The sequence below is a fragment of the Mauremys reevesii genome, linkage group 3, assembly GCF_016161935.1.
Source record: "Mauremys reevesii isolate NIE-2019 linkage group 3, ASM1616193v1, whole genome shotgun sequence".
In the NCBI taxonomy this organism is placed as follows: domain Eukaryota; kingdom Metazoa; phylum Chordata; order Testudines; family Geoemydidae; genus Mauremys; species Mauremys reevesii.
The window spans coordinates 50,608,239-50,634,339 of NC_052625.1; the positions used below are offsets into that span (position 1 = coordinate 50,608,239).

The 26,101-nt window shown below is 42.0% G+C and overlaps 2 protein-coding genes across 5 annotated transcripts in view; both read right to left on the reverse strand.

Moving 5' to 3' along the window:
* The window catches only part of PTPN14 (protein tyrosine phosphatase non-receptor type 14), a 190,468-nt gene extending 165,197 nt beyond the window's left edge, over positions 1 to 25,271 (reverse strand). For 3 of the 4 annotated variants that reach the window (XR_005596362.1, XM_039530997.1, XM_039530998.1), the window contains exon 1: positions 22,902 to 23,420. The gene's annotated coding sequence lies outside the window, so the exon portion shown is untranslated. Of the gene's footprint in view, positions 1 to 22,901; positions 23,421 to 25,173 lie in introns of those variants that run through there. The other variant, XM_039530999.1, reaches the window with a different exon arrangement.
* Positions 3,497 to 4,928, reverse strand: LOC120401122 (zinc finger and SCAN domain-containing protein 29-like). Its single transcript, XM_039530793.1, has 2 exons — positions 4,481 to 4,928; positions 3,497 to 3,839 (listed from the first exon to the last, which is right to left on the reverse strand). The coding sequence occupies exons 1-2, from the start codon at positions 4,926 to 4,928 to the stop codon at positions 3,661 to 3,663; spliced, it is 627 nt and encodes a 208-aa protein (XP_039386727.1). The 3' UTR covers positions 3,497 to 3,660.
* Positions 25,272 to 26,101: the final 830 nt, after the last annotated feature.

Below are 26,101 nucleotides of genomic sequence, written 5' to 3' on the forward strand. Positions count from 1 at the left end.
GAGAAGCTTCCTCCTACTCCAAAAAATAGTTCCTAATTTTTTTTTAATTAAAAAAAAAGGTAAGTAGCTGCCAGCATTGACAAGCTGTTCTCTTAGATATGCAAAGCAGAAGAAGAGAAAGTATCAAATATATAAAATAAGGCCCTGATCCTGCAATGAGTTCTGCACACAGACGACCCCGTGACCAAACAAAGCTCCACTGACTTTGGCTCCATGCAGGGACAGGTCTCCTCCATGGAGTTCATTGCAGGACTGACGCCTCAAACAACCCAGCCCTGTTGAGGCAGTTAGGGTTATGGGTTTCAGTGGATATATAAAATATACTGGTAAAATTGTCGATCCTACATTTTCAACAATCAAGAGATGAGTAATAAATAAAGTTTATTTGCTTTTTGGTTTTTGAGCCACTAGGAGGCATGCAGGTCACATTTCTAAGTTTTTCTCTTCAGTCATGAGGTCCAGAGACTTGGCTTTAGTATTAAACAAAAAAAGGATTCTCACATAATTATTCATCTCCAGGAGGTGAGGCTTTAAGTAAGGCCCTGTCTACACTACACAGTTCTGTGGGCAAAAGGCAGCTTTTGTCAACAAAACAGTGGAGATGCACGTACTACAATGCTCCTCCCACCGATAAAACTCTCCTGCTTTGCCAACAAAATCAAATCACTTTGACAAGAGGCGTAGAGCTTTCAGTGGCAAAGTTAGATCGATAAAGTGTCAGTGTAGACACTGCATTCATTACATCACCGTAACTGGCCTCCAGGAGGTATCCCACAATTAGGGTGACCAGACAGCAAATGTGAAAAATCGGGACAGACGGTGGGGGGTAATAGGCACCTATGTAAGAAAAAGCCCCAAATATCTGGACTGTCTCTATAAAATCAGGATATCTGGTCACCCTACCCACAATACCCACCATGACCGCTGGGCTCACAGCTTTGAACTCTGTTGCCCTGCATCCAACTACACAGATGTGCGCCCTTCCCCTTTCAAAGCCCCAGGAAGTTTTGAAATTGCTCAGTATGGAGAGCTCACATAGCTACTGCTCAGTTGAGCATGCCAGCTCCCAGCAGCAAACGCATTCCTGCCTGGACTACAGCGGTGGGGGTGGATCTCCTTGGTTTGTGGGGAGAGGAGAATGGGGGAGAGGAGAATGTGGGAGAACTCGGAGGGAGTCACGGAATCAAAACATTAACATGGAATCCAGCTCTCCCCAGCACTAGGACCATAGTGGCAAGCAGGCTGCTGCTCTGGGCAGGGGATGGGGGTAGGAGCAGAGCAAGGAAGGGAGGCAGGGGCTGATTTGGGGTGTCCCTCTCCCCCTGCTGGTGTACCAGTCTCTGCTGAGCTGGGGGTGGGGAGAAGGGGAACAGGGGGAAACCAGCTATCTGTGCACCAGCTTCAGCCTCAGGATTGGTTGCTTCTGGCAACTGCCTGAACTTAGAGAGACAGCATGCTAACACACTCACTCTCCCCCAAGGCACACACTTCCCCGTCTTTCTCTCTCTCTCTCTCACTCACACACACACACACAGCAAAAGGATGTGTGTTTAGCTGTGTCAGTCTGGTCACATTACTGACTGCTACTTTAAAATGTGATGTAAAATGTACATCAACACACATTACTGTGGCTCAGGGCTTGTCTACACTGGCAAACTTTTTCGATGAAACTGATGTCACCAGGGCAGAGGGGGGAAATCGACAAAAGCAAAGTCACCAAAGTGTGTACATTTGCTCCCTCTGTCGACAGATCCTGTCCACATTCGGGGCACCTTTGTCGACAGCGAGAGCAATGGACTGCTTCGCTAGGTGTTGTGGAAATGCAGAAACGCGCCGCATCCAGGGATGTGCAAAATGGACTGTCATGCACCACTTTGTGTCCCACCCTCCAAAGGTTTCTGGCTTCCTTTTGCACCATTTTTCCAACTGTCATTCTTTTGTATTGCGTGCCAGGATCTGCAGAGAGGATGGATCCCGCACGTCTCTCCTATGCGCTGTTAGCTGTCGTGAGGACATTGCACATGGCAGCACAGTTACTCGCAGAATTACTTGCAAATTTTGCAGAGGATGAACTGCAGGCACCTGAGTGTGATATGGACGGCAGCAACTTATCAATGCTTTGTGCATTCCCAAAGCAGCTGCATATGGCACACCGTTGCTTTTGGGCTAGGGAAACAAGCACTGATTGGTGGGATTGCATTGTCATGCAGGTGTAGGATGAAGACCAGTGGGTACAGAACTTTAGGATGTGTAAAGCAACCTTCATGGAGTTATGTGATGAGCTGTCCCTCAACCTGCAGCGCAAGGACACCAGATTGAGAGCTGCCCTTTCAGTAAAGATGCATGTTGCAATTGCTGTGTGGAAGCTGGCGAATCCAGACTGCTATCGGTCAGTTGCAAATCATTTCGGAGTAGGAAAGTCCACTGATAGGGCTGTATTACTCCAAATGTGTAAGGCAATAAATCACATCCTGCTGCATAGGGCCGTGACTCTGGGAAATGTGCATGAAATAGTAGATGGCTTTGCAGAGATGGGTTTCCCTAACTGTGGCGGGGCAATTGATGGCACACACATCCCAATTTTAGCACCAGATCACCTTGCCTCTGAATATATCAATAAGAAGGGATACTTCTTCATGGTGTTGCAGGCGCTTGTGAATCACCAGAGGCATTTCACGGACATCAATGTAGGATGGTCTGGAAAGGTGCATGACGCATGCATCTTCAGGAACAGTAGCCTGTACAGAAAGCTGCAGGCGGGGACTTTCTTTCCAGACCACAAATTCACAGTGGGGGATGTGGAAATGCCCATAGTAATCCTGGGAGACCCAGCTTATCCCTTACAGCCCTGGCTCATGAAACCTTACACAGGGCAGCTGGACAGCAGCAAGGAGCATTTTAACAACAAGCTGAGCAAGTGCCACATGATAGCTGAATGTGCCTTTGGCCGTTTGAAAGCTCACTGAAGGTGTCTCAATGGCAGGCTAGACCTTACCGAGGATAATATTCCCGTGGTCATAGCCACGTATGGCACTTCGCATAATCTGTGTGAATCTAAGGGTGAAATGTTTGCTCGGGTGTGGAGCACTGAAGCAGAGCACTTGGCTGCACACTTTGAACAGCCAAATGCTTGGGCTGTCAGAGAAGCCCAGAGGGCTGCTATTAACATCAGAGAGGCTTTGAGGAACAACTTTGACAATGAGGGGCAGTAACACATGTCTGCTTTGGAGTTGCTTCCCTGGTGCATCCATGCACAATTTTGGGGCCCAAGATCCATGCAACACAATGCTTTAGAAGTCTGTTTCCAAGAGTGAATTGATTGCTATACACTTTTGTAGAACACAGAATAAAAAGGCTGTACCATTAAATACCTTAGCCTTTAATTATTGTTAAAAAAGGGTAAAACCTCACAACTGTGTGTAGCTTTAGCTATCATTGTGCAAGCTGTGAGAGTGGGTGGAGTGATGGGGAAACTCAGAAGTGCTGTGAAGTGAAAAGGAATGTGTGGGCATAGAGTGGGGTGGGGTTGGCAAAGAATTGTGCATCTGCATGTGCTGCAGTGGACGTCGACCATGGAGCTGCTCAGTCTGCAGCTGAATCAAAGACTTGAACATCTCTGTCTGATTCTCCATAACTTTTATCATCCGCTCTGTCACTTGCCTAGCAAAAGCAGCGTTCTCTTTTCTGTCCTGCCTTTTGGCTTCCCAGCACTTTCCGTTCCCTGGTGTGTGTCTCATCGCACTGCAGCAACTCCCAGAACATGTCTTCTTTCCTGCACCCAGGGTTTTTTCTTATCTGCCAAAGCCAGTCCATGGGGAGCGTGGTGTGTTCCTCAAGGTCTGTGCTGAACAGAAGAGGGATTGTTACATTCCAGCAAATGATTGAAACATTTTAGTAAAAAGGGCCTTTTGCTAGTAGAAATCACTTTCTGAGACTCTAGGCAGGCACACAGCTCCGTGAGCACCCCAATCATGGTGAGTGTCGGGAGTGGGGGGAAGGCAGCTGTGCGTACGGACAAAAAGGTCACGGCTTGCAGGGCAGCTTTGCAGGGAACTCATTCTAAAATTATCCCCTACTTTTTCACAGGTGGCCAGCCTGCTGGCTGACATCTCGCTGCTGCAGGTGACCAGAGAAAATAGGACACAGCTGCTGAATGCTTGCGGCTTTCACCCCAGTCTATATGCAGCTCAGCTATGTGCCACTTTGGTCCCAGTTTCAGTGATTGCTAAATGGCATAGTACAATTTCCTACAATGGGGGAACTAACAAGGCTGCAATCCCTTGGACTCTGTGGTAGGGGATTAACAAGTACCTCTTTGAAACTTTCCAGAACCTCTCTCTGGAGGATTCCCTGCAGGTCTCCATGTCCAGCAACACCCTGCTTGGCCATGTGGATTAGCTACACAGGGCAATGTCCAGTTCACAGAAAACACTACCTGCCTCCCACTTTTCGATTCCCTACACAAGCCACAGCCACTTACCTGGCACCTCATCTGCTTCCTGCTCCCCATTGAGCACTTCTGGAGTTGCTAAAAGTTCCTGGCTGCCTGCACCACTGGGCGATCCCGCTGGGAGCTTCACATCCTCTTCTAGCTCAACTTCTTCATCCAGAATTTCAGCCTGCGAGCTACCCACTCTTTCAGCTGCATGTGAAGTATCCACGGGGCTATCGGCAATGGAGGTGGGATCACCACTGAGGATAGCATTCAGCTCCTGATAGAAGCGGCAGGTCTTAGGTGCACCATCGGAGCGATAGTTCACCTCCCATGCCTTAGGGTATGCCTGCCTCAGCTCCTTTATATTTGCTCTGCACTGCTGCGTGTCCCAATCATAGCCCTTTTCACGTAGGCCTCGAGAAATTTGCCCATGTGTGTCCCAATTCCTCTGGGTCACTCGCAGCAGCATCTGAATAGACTCCTCTCCCCACATACTGGTCAGATGCAACAATTCAGAGGTGGTCCAAGCGGGAACGCGTTTGATGTGATAGCTAGCCAGGCTCTCCTGGGAAGCCCCTCTGGGAAGCCAGCAAGCAGGAAATGAGATTTAAAATTCCCGGGCCTTACAAGGGGGACGGGCGGGTTGGCTGCAGGGCAGCGGAGTTCAAACCGCTGACCAGAGCGGCAGCATGGGAATTGTGGGATACTTTCTGGAGGCCAATACAATAAAAAAATAAAATAAAATAAAAACTATGGCATCTACAATGCATGTTTGTGAACAATAAAGGGAGGGGGAAAGACAAAAGTCTCTTGCAGGGATAGAAGTTTCTTGTTGCCAAAACTAGGCGTGGTTTTTTGTTTGGTTGTTTTTTTTTCCCCCAAACAAAGTCACATTGCAGTGTAAAAACAACAAGGAGTCCGGTGGCACCTTAAAGACTAACAGATTTATTTGGACATAAGCTTTCGTGGGTAAAAAACGTCACTTCTTCAGATGCACCACTGGACTCCTTGTTTTTGTGGATACAGAGTAACACAGTTACCTCCTGATACATTGCAGTGTGTATGCTATCGCTGTTTTGTCATCAAAAGCCAGTTTTTGGCGACAAAACTTGCCAGTGTAGACAAGCCCTCAGTGTTAATATGTTCCTTCAAGACACCCCCCAGCCGAATAGCCCCCCGTTGGGCTCCTTTTATAGCCTTGTGTTCATAATGCACAGCACAATGCTGAACAGCAGTGCAGGATCCATGTTACCAGGGAAGTTGAAAAGTGGCTGGCAATCTAGTAGAATGTCCATGGAACGATGGGATTAAGAAACCATCATGTGACACTGTACCTGCCCCCATGAGGCATTTCAAACCCTTCCCAAAGCGCACTGCAGCCAGTTGCACAGTGGGATAGCTACCCACAGTGCACGGCTCTCTATGTCGATGCAAGAGTTGCTAGTGTGGTTGCACTCTACCGACACAAGGAGCATAGTGTGGGCATGCAACAGTGCTTTAATTACAGCAAAAAGCAACAAAGAGTCCTGTGGCACCTTATAGACTAACAAAAGTATTGGAGCATAAGCTTTCGTGGGTGAATACCCACTTCGTCATGCGTCTGACAAAGTGGGTACTCACCCATGAAAGCTTATGCTCCAATACTTTCGTTAGTCTATAAGGTGCCACAGGACTCTTTGTAGCTTTTTACAGATCCAGACTAACACGGCTACCCCTCTGATACTTAATTACAGCAGTGGCCGTATGCTGGCATAACTTGTGCCGACAAAACTGTAGTGTAGACAAGGCCTAAGCAAACAAATAACACGACTTACAATAATATTACAAGAGTTAGCAACACTATAATGGTCCCAATTCTCCACTTCTTTGCATCTTGAGCAGTTATTTGTATCTGTTGAAAGTAAGTATATTGAAAGAATATTAACTTTGTCTTGATCACCACAGTAATTCCAGGCAATCCTGCTTGTGCATTTCTGCTACTGTCCAGTGGACAGCAAGCTAATAAGAAAACCTCCTCCAAGGCATGCTTGCTACACATGGAATGGATTGCTATTGAGAACCTAAGCTGGGCAAAAAAAGGCAAGCAAACTGCCAGGGTGTGAGCACTGCTATTCCCACAGGTAAGTGGCTTTGGGCAGACCTGACTCTTGTGAACAAAGCAGACCACACAGGTCGCTTAAGCAGTGAAGTGCACTGCAGGACAGTGGTGAAAAGACTCTTTGTACAGTAGGTGATATTGTGTGATCGATTCCTGTCCACAACAGCACTACACCAGCAGAGTTAAGAACTTTACTCAAAGCAAGTCTAATCCGAAACACAGATGTGGTCACCTGTGCACCACTGGGAGCATGTCTATGGAACTGTTCAAGGCATGCTAAGTGGTCCAAATGGTAGTTAGCATACCAAACTTCTAAGTGTAACCAAAAGTACAAAATTATGTTACTAAAAAGATTGCTTGATTCACCAAGAAACTGGACTACCTATAAATATGTATTTTAAGTGTCTCCTGCTAAGTTTTATACTGCTATTATAAGTGGTTATTCCAGTCTCTTATTAAATATGGATCTCCCCCCACTCCTATAGATTTGCATATGGTAAGAATTATCAAAGCTTGTGAACACAGATGTCATATAAAAGCTGGTTTATATTCTCAAACCACCACCAAGTGGGAAACCTATTTGGTTACAAAAATAAGAACCCTGTTAGGTTCCCTACTCCATCTTTCTTCCAGTATGGAGTTACTGGTGCTTTGTCCAGTCTTCTTGTTAGTGTTGTAGGTAATGCAATTCCCTCTGACAATCTTGAGAAATTATTCCACAGCCTAATAGAGCTGATATCAGGAAGTTTTGCCTGATAGGCAACCTAAATTTCTCTCTCTTAGTATTCATGAAACACCTTTTATTTGCTATTCTTTTTCATCACTAGGTCTCTGCCAACATTACAGTTTCACAGGTTTCTCCCTTCTGCCGATGTGATTCAGACTATTTTTCCTAGACATATTAGCGTACCTCTTTTCTAAACTGAATCATGTGTTTTTTTTATTTCCTACTCAATTGTTATTTCCTTTATAGCACACCTAACAAGCCTTGCATATTGTAAACCCAGAAGTTTGGTACTACATCTGCTAAAGTAAAGACTATACTCTAAACAGTCACTCTGCTTCTAAAAAGGCTTCCCCATGCTCAGTGAATTCAAAATCATGCTCTACAATATTGAAAAAAATCTATTGCTTGCTCTCTCATATCTATCTTCTTCCTGCAATTGAACTTGACACCAGAAGAATCTCCAAACTCATCCACGAATGAAGTTATTATCCCTGATTTCATAAAATCTTCCCCCACTGACACTATTTGTTTCATCCTTGGAATGTTCCAGGATAATTAATGACTTCCTTTACGGTTATTGTTATACCCTTCGTACTGGTATCTGGAAGGTAGCATATTATTCTGACTGACTACAAAACACCACATGGAGATGTTGAGAAGTACATTCACTTCCATCCTCTTTATAGCTACATTTTTTGGTTGGAAGGATTAGATTTTTTATCAGTAAACGTTGGTAAACATTAACATAGAAACACACAAATCAAGGAAAAATATTTGCTTATTTGACAATAAGCAAAATTTACAGCTAGGCAAAGTAAAAAAGATGCTGCTTGGGAACTTATTAGAATTTGATTTAAGGATATTTACTTAGTTAATTATCATTATCATATGTCAAAATATGTGTTTTAATTATTATAAAACTAACTTTTTGATTCGCAATGGCTACTGACATTAAATAATTGTCTGACCCCCTTATAATTTCCTGCAACTGTGAACATTTAAATTGATAACAAAATGCTTAAAACACATTATTTAAATGTTCACAGTTCCACAAAATTGATAAAAGTTTAAGAATGCATAAAAATAAACATTGATATCTGTTGAAATTATAAAAAAAAAAAATTTGAATTCTGCCAAGCTAAATATAAATGAGGCTACTTAGGAGCAAAGAACAACCAAAGCTAAGTGGCATGTAATAATATGCACTATTCCTTGAAGTTAGCTCTTGGAAGTCCCTTTTATATTACAGATTTAATTGCATGACATTTGCTCTATTGGCCTGAATACACAGTCTCACCAGACATGAATATTTACTTCAAATATATTTTATATGAAAAGAATTGAAAGAGAAATTTCACAGCAATTCCCAGAGACTTAATGACAGTTGTTGAGTATACTAAACATTCAGACATGACCAGAGGACTAAGCTATTTGTTAACAAACTTCTATTGTATCACAAGCTTAAAATCCAAAATTAGCATTTGTAAATCATGCGGGGGAAATCCTATATTCACATTAACAGAGGTTAACATTACTGGCTCAAACAACAAAGAAGTGCAAATTGCCTCAAACTTATGCCCACCCCTTGTCAGATATTTTCACAGATTAATTACTGCCTGGGTGACAATCTAGAAAGCCAAGTCAGACTTTCCAGAAACCTATACAAACCACATTTATAACCTCTGTGGATAAAATTATTTGTATGTTGGAGGTAACATCATACCCATCACTAGACAAAAAGTTTAGAAAGTTGCAGAAATATAGCTCATCTACGTTACTTGTTTATTTCATCAGCAGTGCAGCATTACAAACTCACAACTTTATGTTGCAAAAATATGGAGTTATACTGTAATAGTAACTTAAATTTTTGTTAGTTATTATGTCAGTGACATAAGAGATAACAGAAGGAACTACAGCAAAGCAGAACATGGTTGGTAGGAGGAAGAAAGAATAGTAAGAAGTTACAGGCCAGATCCTCTGAGATGTTGAGTGCCTCCTGAGGGCTGCAAAGCAGCCACAGCTCCAAATGACTTCAGAGGAATTTGAGGGTGGTCAGGACTCCATAAGAGGTACTCATCCCTTCACAAGATCAGGCATTATGACAGTAAATAATTTCTCTCATAAGCCATGTTCCCCCAAAATCATTTAATTTGAAATCAAAATATATTGCAGGAAATACACAACTCTAAATGTACGTTTAATAGTTTTATCATTAAATTACTTCTCCAACCAATAAACCTTCAAGAAACTAGCCAGCTAATCATTACTAATGAGAAGAGTAGATAAGGACAATTTATACAAACAAACCTACAAAACTAAAATACATGTGCCAGCTTTTACCCTGTCTGCTTGTTGTATTCGTTCCTATACCCTTCCTTTTTTCTCTCTCTCCCAGCCCCCTTTGGGATAAGGACTGTGCATTTCTTTATATTTGTACAGAGCCTGGTACCTGCTGACTGCTACTGCAATATCAAAATAATTCAAAATAAGAAAAATAGAAGGAAATCTGAACATACAGTACATGGCAAAATAAGGCTCTTTTCCTTACAACAACTCTTTTTTAAACATGCCTCTCAAGAAAATGCTGAGATACAATAATATTATATGTAAAATATATCCACAAGATATAAAATGTAGTGTCTAGGATACATTTTATACTTTAAGAGTAGTTTATAGTTCCTAAATTTCACAAAGAAACTGAATAAAACTAGTTTTTGAAACGTAACCATCAGCAATGAACGAACACACTTGGTATGCTGGTGTTATATACTACATTATCTGGATAATACTCTCTTGTAATATTTTAGTTTTCACTTTTATGGCTCAGACACTACTTTAAGCAAAAATGAATTTTGTAAGTGTCACTGAACTGTAGAGAGGAAAGGGATTAAATTGCATGCATCGGCAAGAAATAAGTTTTGAGATAATCATTCCACCACTTCTTTTCTTTGTTCTCGGAATGCCAGAGGCAAGCACAACTACTGCAAAGCAACAGCAGTCACCAGTTTATGTAGAGAGGCTACAGTGCTGTGGTCTGGTTTACCTTGACGTTGCACGTTCACACAGCTGTCGCAAATCAGTTGTTGCAAACAAAGGGTCCAATGTGGCAAGTAACAGGAGCCCCAATAAGTTAATTACAAGAGTTCTTATGGGTTGGAGTGGACCAATTGGACAGGATAGGGTGACCAGATGAGATGAAGAAAATATCGGGACACATGGAGGCGGGGAGGGGGTCCGCCGGCAGAGGAAAAAAAAAAAAAAGGCCAAGTGCTGCCGGTAGAGCAAAAAACAAAAACAAAAACAACAACAACAAAAAGGCCGGGTGCATCGGGATGTCTGGTCATCCTAGGTCAGGAGGAGGAGGTTTTCTTAGATAGCTTAAACCTTCAACATACTGTTCAGAGGGTAGGAAGTCACCAAAATGCTGACCCAACTCTGTGGCTCCAACCCAGCAGCTGGCAAACTCAACTAATGAAAGATGCCTGCCAAGAGATAGATCCAGGAGGGTTATAAATGAACTCTGAGGCTGGTTGGAAGTTGTGAACATGCTTCATCAGGGATTTCTATTTATACTTAACCTTCAGGTAGTTTTCCCACAAAGAGTGGAGTTTGCTTTCCTCATCTACATTAGGGTGTGATTTTCAAAAGCACTCAGCACTGGCCTACCTCTACTCTCAATGGCAAAGTGTTACCACTGACTGCAGTGGGAACAGAATTAAGCCAACCCTGTGAGTGCTTTTGAAAGTCCCAGCTCTAATGTTTAGCAGCTTGGATGTTTTGTTTATTCTGTGTCACAGTAAACAATGAGGCCAAAGCTTGTGGCAATGTAGGTGAAGTAAGTGCTGTCTCACCAGTCCCAGAAGTGAGCCTTACCCATTGGTTGGGGGTTTAATGCAGGCTTCTCCAGTAGGGTTGCCCAGTCTTGTGAGGGGAAGTTCTAAGGAGAGAACATACAGTAGGCACTAAGAAACTCGAGCAGAGAACTGGCTACTGGTAGCTGAATCTCAGACTGCCAAACCCCCATGATCAGGCCTGTCCAAACAGCTAGCTTTATCATCCTCATCAATAAAAGGCTGCAGCCAACTTTATCTACAAGTCAATGTGTGTCTTTTCTCAAAAGACGGAGTCCTGTGATAAGAGCTAATCTAAGAAACTTGAAGAATGTAAACTATTTTTTCTTGGTAAGAAAACACACCCACAAGCACAAAGCTAGAAGGATTACTGTTGACCTCACCCTCTCTGCCTGATTTATCCTGGGTTATGGCCTGCTCCAGTGCCCACTAAAGTCAACACGCCTTGGATCAGGTCCATAGTTTTTAAAAGGATGTCATCCTAAAAGGAGGACAAGCACCCTTCAGATTTGTACAGGAATGCTGGTGTCTCCCAAACTCAGGAAACTAGAAACTAAGGCAAATATTGTAGATATCTTAATAAATACCCGGGGCTTCATCCTCACCGCCAACATGAAGTCAGCAAAAAAACTTCAGTTTTATTTTGTGAATAATGTTAAAATAATGGAATTGGAAGGAAAGCCCGGGAGAGTCCCCACTTCCATGATACTGAGAAAGCATTTATTCAGTGGCCACAGCAGGGCACAGTTTAGCAGCAGATCCTTAGTTCCATTTGGCTGTGGGGAACTTTGCAGAGTTTGTGAATGTGGCTAGATAGGATACACTTTATGATACATAAGTTCTCAAACAGAACTCTTTCTCTGGCAGCATGAACAGGCAGCATTGTTCATGTTACCTTAATCCAGGGGTTGGCAACCTTTCAGAAGTGGTGTGCCGAGTCTTCATTTATTCACTCTAATTCAAGGTTTCGTGTGCCAGTAATACATTTTAACGTTTTTAGAAGGTCTCTTTCTATAAGTCTATAATATATAACTAAACTATTGTTGTATGTAAGTAAATAAGGCTTTTAAAATGTTTAAGAAGCTTCATTTAAAATTAAATTAAAATGAAGAGCCCCCCGGACCGGTGGCCAGGACCCGTGTGAGTGCCACTGAAAATCAGCTTGCGTGCCATCTTCAGCACAAGTGCCATAGGTTGCCTACGCCTGGTAATCTGTAAGAACCCCTATCCCTTCTCTTTTGCAGAATTAGTGCACTCCACAGTTTGGACAGATACAGGAACTTGGCTAATATTAGCCAAGTCCTTTATTCTGAAGCACTGAACAGATCTCTTGGTAAGTCTTCATATAAGTGTCTAACACATTATACTCCTGATTTACTGGTATTATAAGCAGTTATGTACTATTGACCCAATTCGTCTGCAGAAACAGCTACGACTCCTATTGATTTAAAAAGGGTATTTCTACCCTCAGTTAAAGGGATGGATCTAGCACTCCCTGTTTTCCTTTTGAGTACACCAATACAGTTTTCAAATATTTCTTATTCTTGTACTTTTTAAAAAAGTTACAATATGCACAGAAAAAATTATTCTTAAAAATGTAACAAAGTAGAAGTGGAGACGTAATAATTAAACTGTTTCTGTTCACTTTCACATCTGACATAGATACAGAATTTTTAAAAGTCTGTAGTTGTATTAAAATTTCAGAGATAATTCAGCAGAGTAAGAAGTGTTCTCTATTGCTATAAACTATTGAATTATTTTTCTGAAAGACCCACACTCACTAAATTACACCAAGGTCAGCTCCTTACATTCAGAGAATGGCTGACATGTTTCTGACATTTAGAATGTTTCTCACATTTACCACTGTCATGTAGATGTAAACAATTATCCCAATCCTCTTTTTCAAGAGAGAATTCAGGAATATTATGCATATGTTATATATGTGGGTAGTTTACAATAAGTTTTATAGAATGTTTTTTTCAAATGAACAAATTATACCAAATAGATTACATTATTTCAGTGTCAGGTGCCAACGGTAATTGCCCCATGGTACTTTAAATAGAACCTAACTGCCAGCTCTTCTCCCCTCTCAGCTAATCCTCATCACAGCCCAGTGTGCCCTCCATAATACATAAAACATAATACAATATTATCTTACAGCATCGTTATGTTTATTTCAGGACCACAAATGGAAGTCCCGAAGTAGGCTTTCCTTTCCAGCATTGGTGTAGCTATATTAAGTCCTCTCATTACAGGTTCATTATTTTTAACTAAAAACACATCATCACACAGAACACAGCAATTGTCATACTGTGTCAAACCAGCCATTCACCTAGCCTGTTATCCTATCTATGACAGCGGTTTATATACTATGTGCTTCAGAGGATGGTACAGGAAATCTCCCAGTGGACAATTATGGAATAACCCCTAAGGGAAGTTTCTTCCTACATACTATATATATCATACAATAGGTCATACAATATATATAAAATCCTTTTATAAAAACAAATCCTACTTGGCCTCAATGATATTGTGTGGCATTGAGTTCCGATGATTAATCGTGCATTGTGTTAAAAAAAAAAAACTACTTTTCATCAGTTTTAAATTTCTTGCTTTTTACATTCATACAGTCATGCATTATAAGAAAGGGTAAATAAGAGAACCTGGTTTACCTTCTCTATTCTGCTTATTATTTTATATCCGTACCATGTCCCCTCTTATTCGTTTTCCACCTAAAACAGTCCCAATGTTTTCAAATGATCTTTGTATGTAAGTCTCTTAATTACTTCCCTTTCTAATTCTGCTATACCTTTTTTGAGATATAGTGACCAGAAATGAACACAGTATTCTGAGCAGAATGAAGAGTGAAGAACGATTTAAATTAGTATTTTATTTCCTTTTCTGTTCACTGCAACACATTAAGTAGATGTAGAAAGTTCACTGAACCCATCAAAACCCAAGTCTTTTATTCTTAGTGGATATAATAAATTGAAAACCCAGTAACATGTATGAGCAGTTCAACTATTCCTTCCAACATGCATAACTTTGCCTTCAACCTTGAAATTCAATGTTGATAATCGTGCTGCCCTTTCATCTGGCTTTGTTAGGTCCTCTCGGTTTTCTCTCGTCTTGACTCACCTAAATTATTTTGCATCGGCAGCAAATTTTGGCACCTTACTGTTCAGCCTCTTTATTAGATCACTAAAACATTAAATAGTTCTTTTTTCCTCAGAGTCTAATTCAATTAGACTATTGTCATAATTCTATTACTACTACATAAAACAAAAACCTAACTAATGGTGGGCCCCAATCTTGGTACCCCCTAGGCACTAGAGTAATAAACCTAATAAATAATAATAGAAATATACATCTTGGTTTATTTTTCACAAAAATTGTAAGGGAAGAAAGCAGTCTGGGCAGTCTGTTAACTTTTCAGAGTTTGGGTTTTACTCCTCACATTAGCAGAGCACCAGGAAAGTCCCTTAAAGAATGTCAAATTGGGATTAGATTACCCAAGGTTTCTGTTAATTCTAGAATACCAAAGGTTTGACATTTCAAATACCATGCTGACTCCCTTAAGAGGAATGTCTTTCATATGGATCTGTTTTAAGATTACTATTTCATTACATTCCAAACTATCAAACAAAGTATTTTTCAAAAGCTGCTTGAAAATAACCACAATTCTGTACCAGGCTAGCAGCAGTAGGAAAAACTGTGGAGGATGAACACTTAGAGCCAGAGGAGCTTTAAAATTCTTGTCCTTAAACAAGCGCTCAGTTACTTTAAGCAGTGATTAGAGATGCATGTGGTCTTGAACAGGAGGAGATGCCACAATACAAAGCCCAAGCATAGAAAAGAAACTTATAAATGTAGATGCAATCTACAAAGTCCAACAGGGTCAATCCCCATGAAGGGGTTGGAAGGCAAACCACTGTGCATGCACAGTTATGTTACACTTACCTTACCATGATCTAATGTTGCTAATTCACTAGAGTAGATCTAATTTCATTACAATATCATCATGTCAATGTCATTGCAAGTAAAGACAACTATAATAACCAGGATCCTGCAGTCCTTCCTCTCACAAAAACCCCCTTGAACTCAATGAAAATGATTTTTTAAATGACCAATGTTACAGTATATTATCAAGTACAAATCCAATACATCAGATAAAGTCAATGGAGACTGTATTATGATTTCAAAAGAAAAATGTGCCATTTGCACTATCTCAAAGGAAATATATCAATAAAACTATATTAAGACATAACACTGTAAACCCCAAGGAAATTCCGAGTCATAGTTCCATGTTGTCCTTTACCACTCACTGGAATTACTTATCAGAAGGTCCAGCATCCTGTAACAATATAGTTTCACAGAGAAGCAAATATTTATTTTTGCCATATGGGTGAAACATACAGAGAAGAGAGAAAATATACACACAAACTGAATACATACTGACAGGTTTCAGAGTAGCAGCTGTGTTAGTCTGTATCCGCAAAAAGAACAGGAGTACTTGTGGCACCTTAGAGACTAACAAATTTATTTCAGCATAAGCTTTTGTGGGCTACAGCTCACTTCTTTGGATGCATCTGAAGAAGTGAGCTGTAGCCCACAAAAGCTTATGCTGAAATAAATTTGTTAGTCTCTAAGGTGCCACAAGTACTCCTGTTCTTTTTGTGAATACATACTGCCTCTTGTGGCTAAAACACAGGCTAGGTAATCAGGAGATCTTGATTTCCATGTTCATTTCAGAAATTTGTAAAATTAGAAGAGTATTGCACCATTGCCAAAAATACCAGTGACTCATGACTAAATAAAATGGGACAGAACTATTCGAGTGAAGTAGCTCTAGGGTAATAGTAGTAGCTCACCAATGGAGTGACTAAACGAGGTAAACAGGCATTTGTTTATCTAGTCTAAGTTGATTTCAGTGTATGTTCCCATTTTTCTTCCAGTCCTTTTCTATTTCCATCTCTTCAGTTTAAACCAGGGGTTCTCAAACTAGGGGTCAGGACCCCTCAGGGGGTCACAAGGTTCTTACATGGGGGGTTGTGAGCTGTCAGCCTCCACCCCAAGCCCCTCTTTGCCTCCAGCATTTATAATGGTGTTAAATATATAAAAAGCATTTATAATTTATAAGGGGGTCACACTCAGAGGCTTGCTATGTGAAATGGGTCACCAGTACAAAAGTTTGAGAACCACTGGTTTAAACAAACATTTTGATAGGTTATTTATTGTAATTATTTTCTTTAAGCTTCTTACTCATTTTTTTAATCTCTAAATTATTTTCCTTGGTTTTTTAAGAGGTGGAAAAACAATTAAAAAAACTTTTCAAAAAAAAAGTTGACATATCAGGGTTTGGTTTTTTTTTTCATTTCAAAGTGTTTGAAATGGAGCAATTTTTTTATCTTTTTAAATTTCACAGAATTTGTTTTCACCACAAAACTTTACAGGTTTTTTTTGCTTATCAAACACTCAATTTATAATACATTATAACAAACATAATCAAGAGATTTATTTTTTTTTTAAAAGAGGTGGAAATAGAACAGAAACCACACAAAAAAGAGGTGAATGCATTTGAAGACGTTCCAGTGTAGCTAAATACGATTTTCAATAAAGGAAAAAATTAAATACATTCCCTAACAAGTTTGATAAAAAAATTGTAAAACAAAACAAAAAGTCCATGAATAATATTGTCTGTGAGAGGCCATTTTTTGATTACAGATCTTTTGATTTGAAAAACTTCCATATGCTCTAATGATTTCTTCTTGTGGTTTTATTATTTTTGTTCTTGTTTTCTGTGTTTTTCCCACTATTATTGTTAGTAATTATTATTAAATCTGAAGTGGTCCCCATTGCACTAGGCAATTGTTAAAAAAAACAAACAAACAAAAAACTATCAATAGCCAGACAGAAAATAACCAAACAATAGGTATGCAACACCCCAGAAATACAAACTTGCTACACTCCCCTCCACAACCCTATCTCCCAGTATTTAGTTTCCCAGAACCAAACCCACCTTTCCTCCTCTCTGTGCACATGCCAACCACCAGCCCAAAGCGCCCTCCTTTCAGCCTGCCCACCTCATAAAACAGCTGCAGGATCAGTCTGGGAAAACATACTCATAAACTGGTTCAAAGCGTGTGAAGGACTGCTCCTGGGTAGTCTCTACACTCACTCTTTACTCTTTCCCTGGGCTTTCCCTCACCTGGATCACCCCACACTCCCTCTCTCCCAGCTCTTCCATCCACTTTTGTTAAGTTAACCAGACCGATGCACATTTGCTATTATTCTTCACCTTCCCTGGGTCACCATCCCTCCCAAATTCTTTCCCTCCCTCCTGTTCCACAACATCTGCTACCACAATCTCTGTAGTCCATCCCACCTAAGGTGACCAGATGTCCCGATCAGGGTTTTGTCTTAAATAGGCAAGTATACCACCCATCCCCTCCGTTTAAAAAAAAAGAAAAAAAAAGTGACCCAATTTTTCCACAGTTGCTATCTGGCCAACCCATTCCCACCTATCTTCTGGAGTGCCCTCTTCTCACTGTTTTCCTTCATTTTGGGCCAGGAGTCTTCCTCCCCAGAACATCCACTTGGGAGTCCACATTCTGGGAGTTCCAGAACTTTCCTCATTTTCCAAGGGTCTCTGGGCAAGCCACAAGATGTTTCAAGGGGTTGGGAAACCATTGGTAAAAAATCCCTTGTGGCATAACTCAATGCTGTTCGGTGGGGGAGAGGAGGAGGGTGAAGGGGTGTGTGAGAGTGATTCATCTCAAACTTTCCTGCAGTTCTGCTGCATCCTATAGCTAATGGAGTATAGAGATGAGGAGTGTTGGCTCATTGGTCTCCTTAACAGGCTGCAATTAGTTGATTCAGTAGGAGCAAAGCAGGAGAATAGCCTAGTTGGGAGGGGAAAGAAATAGCTGCAGGAGGGAATCCATCTGGGAGGAGAGGGATCTGGTATGGCTGGTAATCAGGGTGATCACCTTGGGTTCTAACTTCTAGGAGTGCCAAATCAGCATATGGGGGGACATCCTTCAACCTTTTTCTTTTTTTGTACTCAGTTACTTGGTGGGAATAAGGGGGCAAAAACACTTTTTATTTAGGATGGCAAGACACCTATGGCTGGTGCTTGGAACTGGCTTCATTTCTGCTGCCCCACCCTGTTCCATGGGGGTGGGGGGAAGGGGGAATTAGACATGAGTGTAGGACTAAGAGGTCAGCACACAATCCTGTGCTCTAGAATTAACTATGGGCTTCTCTTCCTGGCTCTGCCACACACTAGGATGTAACCTTGGGCAAGTCACTTAATATCTGTACTTCAGTTTCCCAATCTATAAACTAAGGGCAATAATATTTGCCTACCTCATGAGGCTCTGTGAAGCTTAACTCAACAGTATTTGTAAAATGCTCTGAGGTCCCTAAATAGAAAGTATTATAACAATTAAAATTATTTATTAAAATATTACCTTACAAAAAAAGAGTCTTTTAGAACTTAATGGAGATTAAATCAATAAGGTTCTATGGAAATTACTCTGAATCACCTGTGTAATAAATAATTATCTTAAATATCCCACAGATTTTAATACAGAACTACATGCTTTTCTATAAAATTCCCTCAAACTCTATAGATGGTCAATAGTTTTCTCACAGGAAAAATAGTCTTTACATCTTGTTTCAAAAACAACAAAAAACTGCCCATATGAAACTTTCTGCTGACATCAATGTTTTTAGGCACAAGAGGATTAAATCAAGATTGCTATAGTATCCCTACACTATAACAACAATCTCTGTTTTTGTAATTGTGCTTGATAAGTACACACAATCATACTATTTACATACTAATTATTATGGCAAAAAACGTATGCACACACTTAATATTTAGACACACAAGTAGTCCCAGTGGCTTCATTGCATAAAATTGAGCACATGGGTAAGTCTTTGAAGAACTGGGACCTATAATTAAAAGTACTGAGTATGAAAGCCTAATGAAAAACTTTCTAAGACATATTAAATAACTGCATTCTTACAATAGTTATTTATATCAACAACCTAACTACAACTTGGGTACAACAGAACTGACTTGGCCAATGAAGGAGCCTGAATTATTAATTGTTTTAAGTGTTCCTTTCATGCTACAGAGTCAAATAATACACTTGTGCTTTAGCACTATGTAATCAATTCCAGATCCAAAGTAAAGACAAATAAGATGAAAAATATCTGTGGTCCTTTGACTACACTGGTACCCGACAGTTTTCAAAAGCACCTCTGACCCTTCTTCGGGCTGAAAACTTTCTCCATGGTTGGTTTAGCCATTTTTTACAAATTTAAGTAAAATCAAACAAACGAACAAAAAAAACCCTAATTCATGGAAGACTGTTCCATATTTAAGCAACAACAACTAAGGCTCAAGGCATCTGCTGGCATTTAATGACCAGCTGAGAAGTACATGAAGAGCCACTAACAACAGTGGCTAATTAATCCTCAAGGAACACCACTGTATTATAATAGCTGTAACAACTGGTATGCAAACATTTGAAAGTCACAGATTTTAAATGTTCTCTTTTTTAGACACATTGTATGTACAAAGCAGCACTATGGGCTCCATCCTGCAGTCTTCGTCCATGCTGGCCCTAATCCTGCAGTCAGAACTACAGACAGACAGACCCCTTGTAATTGTACAGAGCCATCGGACTTTTACATGGGCACAAGGGTTTTCCCCTACAGATGTGATTGCAGGCTTGGGGATACAGGAGTTATCCCATGGATTTAAAGGACTATCATTTGAATAAGGGCTTTGGGACTGGGCCCCAAATCAGCAGTCTGAATGCCTTAGAAACTTCTATATCATGCCCACTGGGTTTGGATTTAGGCCCCAATCCTGCAAGAAACTGCTCAGGCAAACGCCCTGTGTCTGTGCAGAGACCCACTGAAATCAAGGGAGGTCCATCTTCACAGTCATTTACAGATCATTGTCCAAATCCCATTTTATGCATGTATATAAACTACATTAACCTCTTATATTTTAAAGATCAGTACTGGGCAAATTAGTTGAAACAATAGTAAAGAATAAAATTGTCAGACACCTAGAAGAACATAAATTGTTGGGCAAAAGTCAACATGGTTTCTGTAAAGGGAAACTGTGTCTTACTAATCTATTAGAGTTCTTTGAAGGGGTCAACAAACATGTGGACAAGGGGGATCCAGTGGACATAGTGTACTTAGATTTCCAGAAAGCCTTTGACAAGGTCCCTCACCAAAGGCTCTTACGTAAATTAAGCTATCATGGGATAAAAGGGAAGGTCCTTTCATGGATTGAGAACTGGTTAAAAGACAGGGAACAAAGGGTAGGAATTAATGGTAAATTCTCAGAATGGAGAGGGGTAACTAGTGGTGTTCCCCAAGGGTCTGTCCTAGGACCAATCCTATTCAACTTCAAAAATGATCTGGAGAAAGGGGTAAAAAGTGAGGTGGCAAAGTTTGCAGATGATACTAAATTGCTCAAGATAGTTAAGACCAAAGCAGACTATGAAGAACTTCAAAAAGATCTCACAAAACTAAATGATTGGGCAATAAAATGGCAAATGAAATTTAATGTGGATAAATGTAAAGTAATGCACATTGGAAAAAATAACCCTAACTATACATACAACATGATGGGGGCTAATTTAGCTACAACGAGTCAGGAAAAAGATCTTGGAGTCATTGTGGATAGTTCTCTGAAGACGTCCACGCAGTGTGCAGAGGCAGTCAAAAAAGCAAACGGGATGTTATGAATCATTAAAAAGGGGATAGAGAATAAGACGGAGACTATATTATTGCCGTTATATAAATCGATGGTACACCCACATCTTGAATACTGCATACAGATGTGGTCTCCTCATCTCACAAAAGATATGCTGGCATTGGAAAAGGTTCAGAGAAGGGCAACTAAAATGATTAGGGGTTTGTAATGGGTCCCATATAAGGAGAGATTAAAGAGACTAGAACTTTTCAGCTTGGAAAAGAGGAGACTAAGGGGGGATATGATAGAGGTGTATAAAATCATGAATGATGTGGAGAAAATAGATAAGGAGAAGTTATTTACTTATTCCCATAATACAAGAACTAGGGGCCACCAAATGAAATTAATGGGCAGCAGGTTTAAAACAAATAAAAGGAAGTTCTTCACACAGTGCACAGTCAACTTGTGGAACTCCTTGCCTGAGGAGGTTGTGAAGGCTAGGACTGTAACAGCATTTAAAAGAGTCCTGGATAAATTCATGGAGGTTAAGTCCATTAATGGCTATTAGCCAGGATGGGTAAGGAATGGTGTCCCTAGCCTCTGTATGTCAGAGGGTGGAGATGGATGGCAGGAGAGAGATCACTTGATCATTACCTGTTAGGTTCACTCCCTCTGGGGAACCTCGCATTGGCCACTGTCGGTAGACAGGATACTGGGCTAGATGGACCGTTGGTCTTACCCAGTATGGCTGTTCTTATATGTTAAACCAATGACCAGTGTTAGATATGAGAAACAGCCTTCCTAAAAGAGCAATAGCAAACCCTGGAGTCTGTATCAAACATTATAATGACATACAGACAATTTCAAATAAATGGTCAGAGAGACCAGACAATGGTGACAACCTCCAACAAGTGTCTCCTAAAAATGTAGTTGTCTTCTTCAAATCTCTCCCACCGTCACAAGGTGGGCAGATGGCTTCAAGAGCTCCTGCTTAAGGGAGCCATTTTATAGACTGAAGTCACAAGCACTAAGAATTCAGCATACAGTAAGTGTATTAGTTTTCACACATTTTAATAGCAAATGTCTATGCGGAAACAGAGTAAAACCAATTCATTCAACTGTGAATACTGCCCTTGATTTTGGGCCATATACCACAATCTCAGGAACAATCTCTGAGTGATCATTCACTGTTATTGCCCAGTTTACCAGAAATTATTTGTTTCTATAAAGTTAAAGTTACAAGCCACTATAGCTAGAGAGGTGCTTATAATAGGACTGCCTTTGCAACCAAAACTACAGTGTTCACTGTAATGCCCGCGCATGCAGACACAAAATACCTATTGTATGCCCCCAAATGGATTGTAATAGAGGAGGTTACTTTTGAATCTTTTAAGATTCATGAACTTTGGCACATTAGAAATGAGAAGACATATCACAATGCTCACACAGTCTTGTAATTTCTGCCCAACTTGTTACAGCGCTTGCTGTAGAGGAATGGCCAGTGTAGACTTGACTTGTAACTAACAAAGAACAAGGTAAAATCCATCCGGTGGGGGTGAGGTAGAGGAGAGGAGGATCCTGGAAGCTAAACAGAGTCATGCTGCAGTGTAAATAAGAAAGCAGCTCAGCAGAAAGCTTAGCTTGTCCCCAGCTGTTTACAAATATATATTTATATTGATTCTATAAATCATATATTGTTTAGACATCTGCTTCAGTATATTTCTGGATTAGGGCTTTTATAATTATAGTCACATAAGTGACTGCGTTTTATTATAATTCACAGATTAGCATTCATTTGTAGCAGCATAATCACGTTTAGTTGGGATAAATTTGCATTATGTACACACACAGTAATGTGTCCATGATTGCGTTACGACGACGGATGATAAATTATAATGGACGGGAACAGGTTTTTATATGCACACATACGCCATAAATTATGTCAAGACTGTTTTGAAAAAGTCACTACAGCTCCGGCGCTGCGATCAGCGGTACAGGCAACTACAAGTTCTAAATTAAAACAAGCCGGACAAACTTCAGCAAACTCTGCTGCTGTTGCTTACCTGCGTTTACATGTCGTGGCCACTTCTCCTCTGGGCCAGGGGCACTGGGAATGGGCTCTCCCTTCCTCCCGAAAAGGCAACAAGGGTAGCTCAGGCTTCGTTCAAAATCCCCCAGGAGGGTTTCCCAGTGGAGAAGGAGGTTTCCGTCTTGACCAGGAGAGGGATCCCAACTGGTGAGGGGGGGGACAAAGTAGGAACCGGTGCTGGTGGGAAGAGCTGATTGCTGGGATGAGGGGAAATCAGGATGGTGCCTGATTTGGGGGCTCCCGGAGGAGAGGGAGGGAAAGTAAACCACCGCCCCCACCCAATAATCTTGTCCCCGCTGCGGCGGGGAAAGTTTGAAGGAGTTTGGGGAGGCGGAGGCAGGACGTTGCGGCCGGCAGGGGAGTTTGCAGGCGGGCAAGGGAGCCGTGGGCTCCCGCTGCAGCCCGCAGGGGTGGGGGAAGGAGAGAGGGAGGGGATTGTTGTCCCGAGAGAGCGAATGGGGCCGGAGGCGGCGGCTGCGGAGCGAGTGCGTGTCGGAGTCGCTGCGGAGTCACAGCCCTGGAATCCCAGGAATGCGGAGCGGCCGCTGCTACTGCGGGGCCCGGAGACGTCGGGGACTTGACATGGGCTTTGTTGTTGTTTTGTTTTCTTTGCAAAGGCGGAGGAACGATCCCCGTCCGCGGGAGGAAGAGGAGGGGCGGGCTCCTGCCAGTCCCGCCTGCTGCAACTCTGCCAAGGTCGGGACAGAGCCGCGGGACGGGTTTTTCGCCGGTTTCCCCTCGGAGCCCCCCTGGCTGCGCTAGCCCCGCCGCGCCCCTTTGCCTGCGCTACCTTTGCAACCCCGTTCCTCCAGCCCGTGTAGCCAGGCCCAAAGAGAGGGGGCAGGGAGTGAGGGGCACCCGGCGGCTGGGAGAACAGGGAGAGTCTGAGTCCGCAGGGAAGGGAAGGGTTTGGTTTGGGGGGTGGGGAGCGGGAATGTTTGAGGGGGAGGAAAGGGCTGAGTCAGGCCTAGGGTGTGTGTTCGGTCTGCGGGGGCTGAGGCAGCCCAGGGGAGTCTTTTGGAGGCCAGCTTCCCTGCCCCTACCTCCTAGGTGACCAGATGGCCCGATTTTAGGGTCTTTTTCTTATATAGGCTCCTATTACCCCCCACCTCCTGTCCCGATTTGCTGTCTGGTCACCCTACTACCTCCCCGTTTCAGCCCCACTTTATCTGCTCTGCCCCCCACCCTGCCCTTCAGGCTGTGAGGTCTAGCCATCCTCCAGTGCCACCCCCATCCTCTTCAGCCCCTTTCCCTGTATTACACAATGGGCCCCCTTTGAGCCCTTGCACGCTTCACTACGTCAGCCCCTGCTCCCCGTTCTGTCCCCCTGTCCTGTCTCTGTCACACTCGTGTTAGGACCCACACTTGTCCAGTGGCAGCGTGCACTGCTGGGGAATCCAGCTGCTGCCAGTTCTCCCAGTGCCTTGCCAACTGTTTGCTCGGATCCTCCAGGGGGAGCAGATGAAACGCACCCTGGCTACCTGCAATGCTGGCACCTCTGTAATTGGAGGAGAAACCACAGACGAAACCCTGCAGCCCCCCAGATGTGCAATGGGGTATCACAGCTGGGAATGTCATGCCAGAAGCATAACAATTGGTGAATGAGGATGGGCCTGTCTGGTGGCTGCACTCAGGTTGGCTGAGGAGCATGGTTTGGTCACCTTGTAAAGCCAGGCTGCAGCTTCTGCCAAGATGATGAATCAGTTATGAATGAACTGATGTTAAGAATATGTAGACCCTACAAACAATCCCCAGATATTTATGGAGTTTTACACCTGTTGGGCATTAAATAATATATCATTAAAATAAATTCACAATATTTTACTCTTAAAAAAGAGCCCTTGTTTCCTAAAAATCAACACTGAAAATCAGGAGGAAATTATCTAAACCCAGGTTTTGAACCATTATATTAAACCACTTTTAGCTCTTAAATCACCTTTCTATGCTTGATTTCAGGCCATGTGAGATTGTTTAGGAGGGTAGTTTGAGTAAAATCTATTTATCCATTTTTGAGTTAGCAGAGCAGGGGAGAACCATATGGAGGGTAGGAGCAACTCTAGAATAGGGCAATCCCTCTTGGTGTCAGTTAGAGATGTGCACAGAATATGCTCCTAAAACTGTAAAAATCCCTACACTGGAATTAGAAAGGCTCATGAGCACAGTCATTTCTAAAAAATGGGTGAAAATTGGAGGTGTGTGTTTGTTTGTTTTACACTTATGTAACACATTTGCATATTCATACATACTTTTCTCCTCATCAAAGGGCCTGGTCCTGTAATACTCATTCAGTACATGAGTAGTCAGTGGGCATTACTCACATCAGTAAAGATAATAGGATCAAGCCCTTAAAAGAGAGAGAAATAGCACAGTTCCTCAATTTAGATACATAATTGTGCTTAAGTACCGTATGTGGAGTCAGAAGTCTGTGCCTTACCCCTGGCATTGTAAAATGTAATTACACTTTGCAGAGAAAGTCCTATTTATCTGAAACGCTCTAACAAAGGTGCCGTGAGGCTTAGTGAAGTAAGTAAATAGGATCCACATCTTACAGATGGTTATGCTGAGAAGTGACACTGACACTAAACTCCCATCTTTTCATGTATTTATACCTGCTCCTGTATTTTCCACTCCATGCATCTGATGAAGTGGGTTCTAGCCCACGAAAGCTTATGCCCAAATCCTCTCTAAGGTGCCAAAAGAAATCCTCATTGTTTTTGATGGTAAATTGTTGCATTCTGAGGTTTTTCTTGCTCCAGGTCACATACTAAGTCAGATATGGAGCTGTGAATAGCACCCAACTGCAGAACTACAAAGACACATTCAGTCACACCATAGCAGTAGGTAGCATACCATAAGCAGAGTAGCTGCAGCTGGTAGCAAAGCAGGAGAACACAGTGAAGTTTAGAGCTTCCTTACTCCAGATCTGTAAGATTATTTTTTATATTTTCCCCTTCACAAGTAGAAAAACACAGAGGATGGGGTGGGAAAGTGGGCATGAAACTCCTGAAGTTTCTGCTGGATTCTCTCCACAACTCTGAGGTCCTGCCAAGCAGGCATAAGACTTCGCTTCTAAACACTGTGGGGGCTGGCATTCATAGGCATATCTTAATGCCTCACCACAGGGTGTTAGCCACCTCTGCGGTTTTGTTGGGCCCCAGGTACTGCTCCTGGCCC

Excerpts from the sequence above, each read along its gene's own strand:
- LOC120401122 (XM_039530793.1), bottom strand. The coding sequence starts at position 4,928 with ATGTGGGGAGAGGAGTCTATTCAGATGCTGCTGCGAGTGACCCAGAGG. Across the intron at positions 3,840-4,480 it reads GGAAGCAGATGAGGTGCCAG|ACCTTGAGGAACACACCACG; the intron begins GTAAGTGGCTGT and ends TGTTCAGCACAG.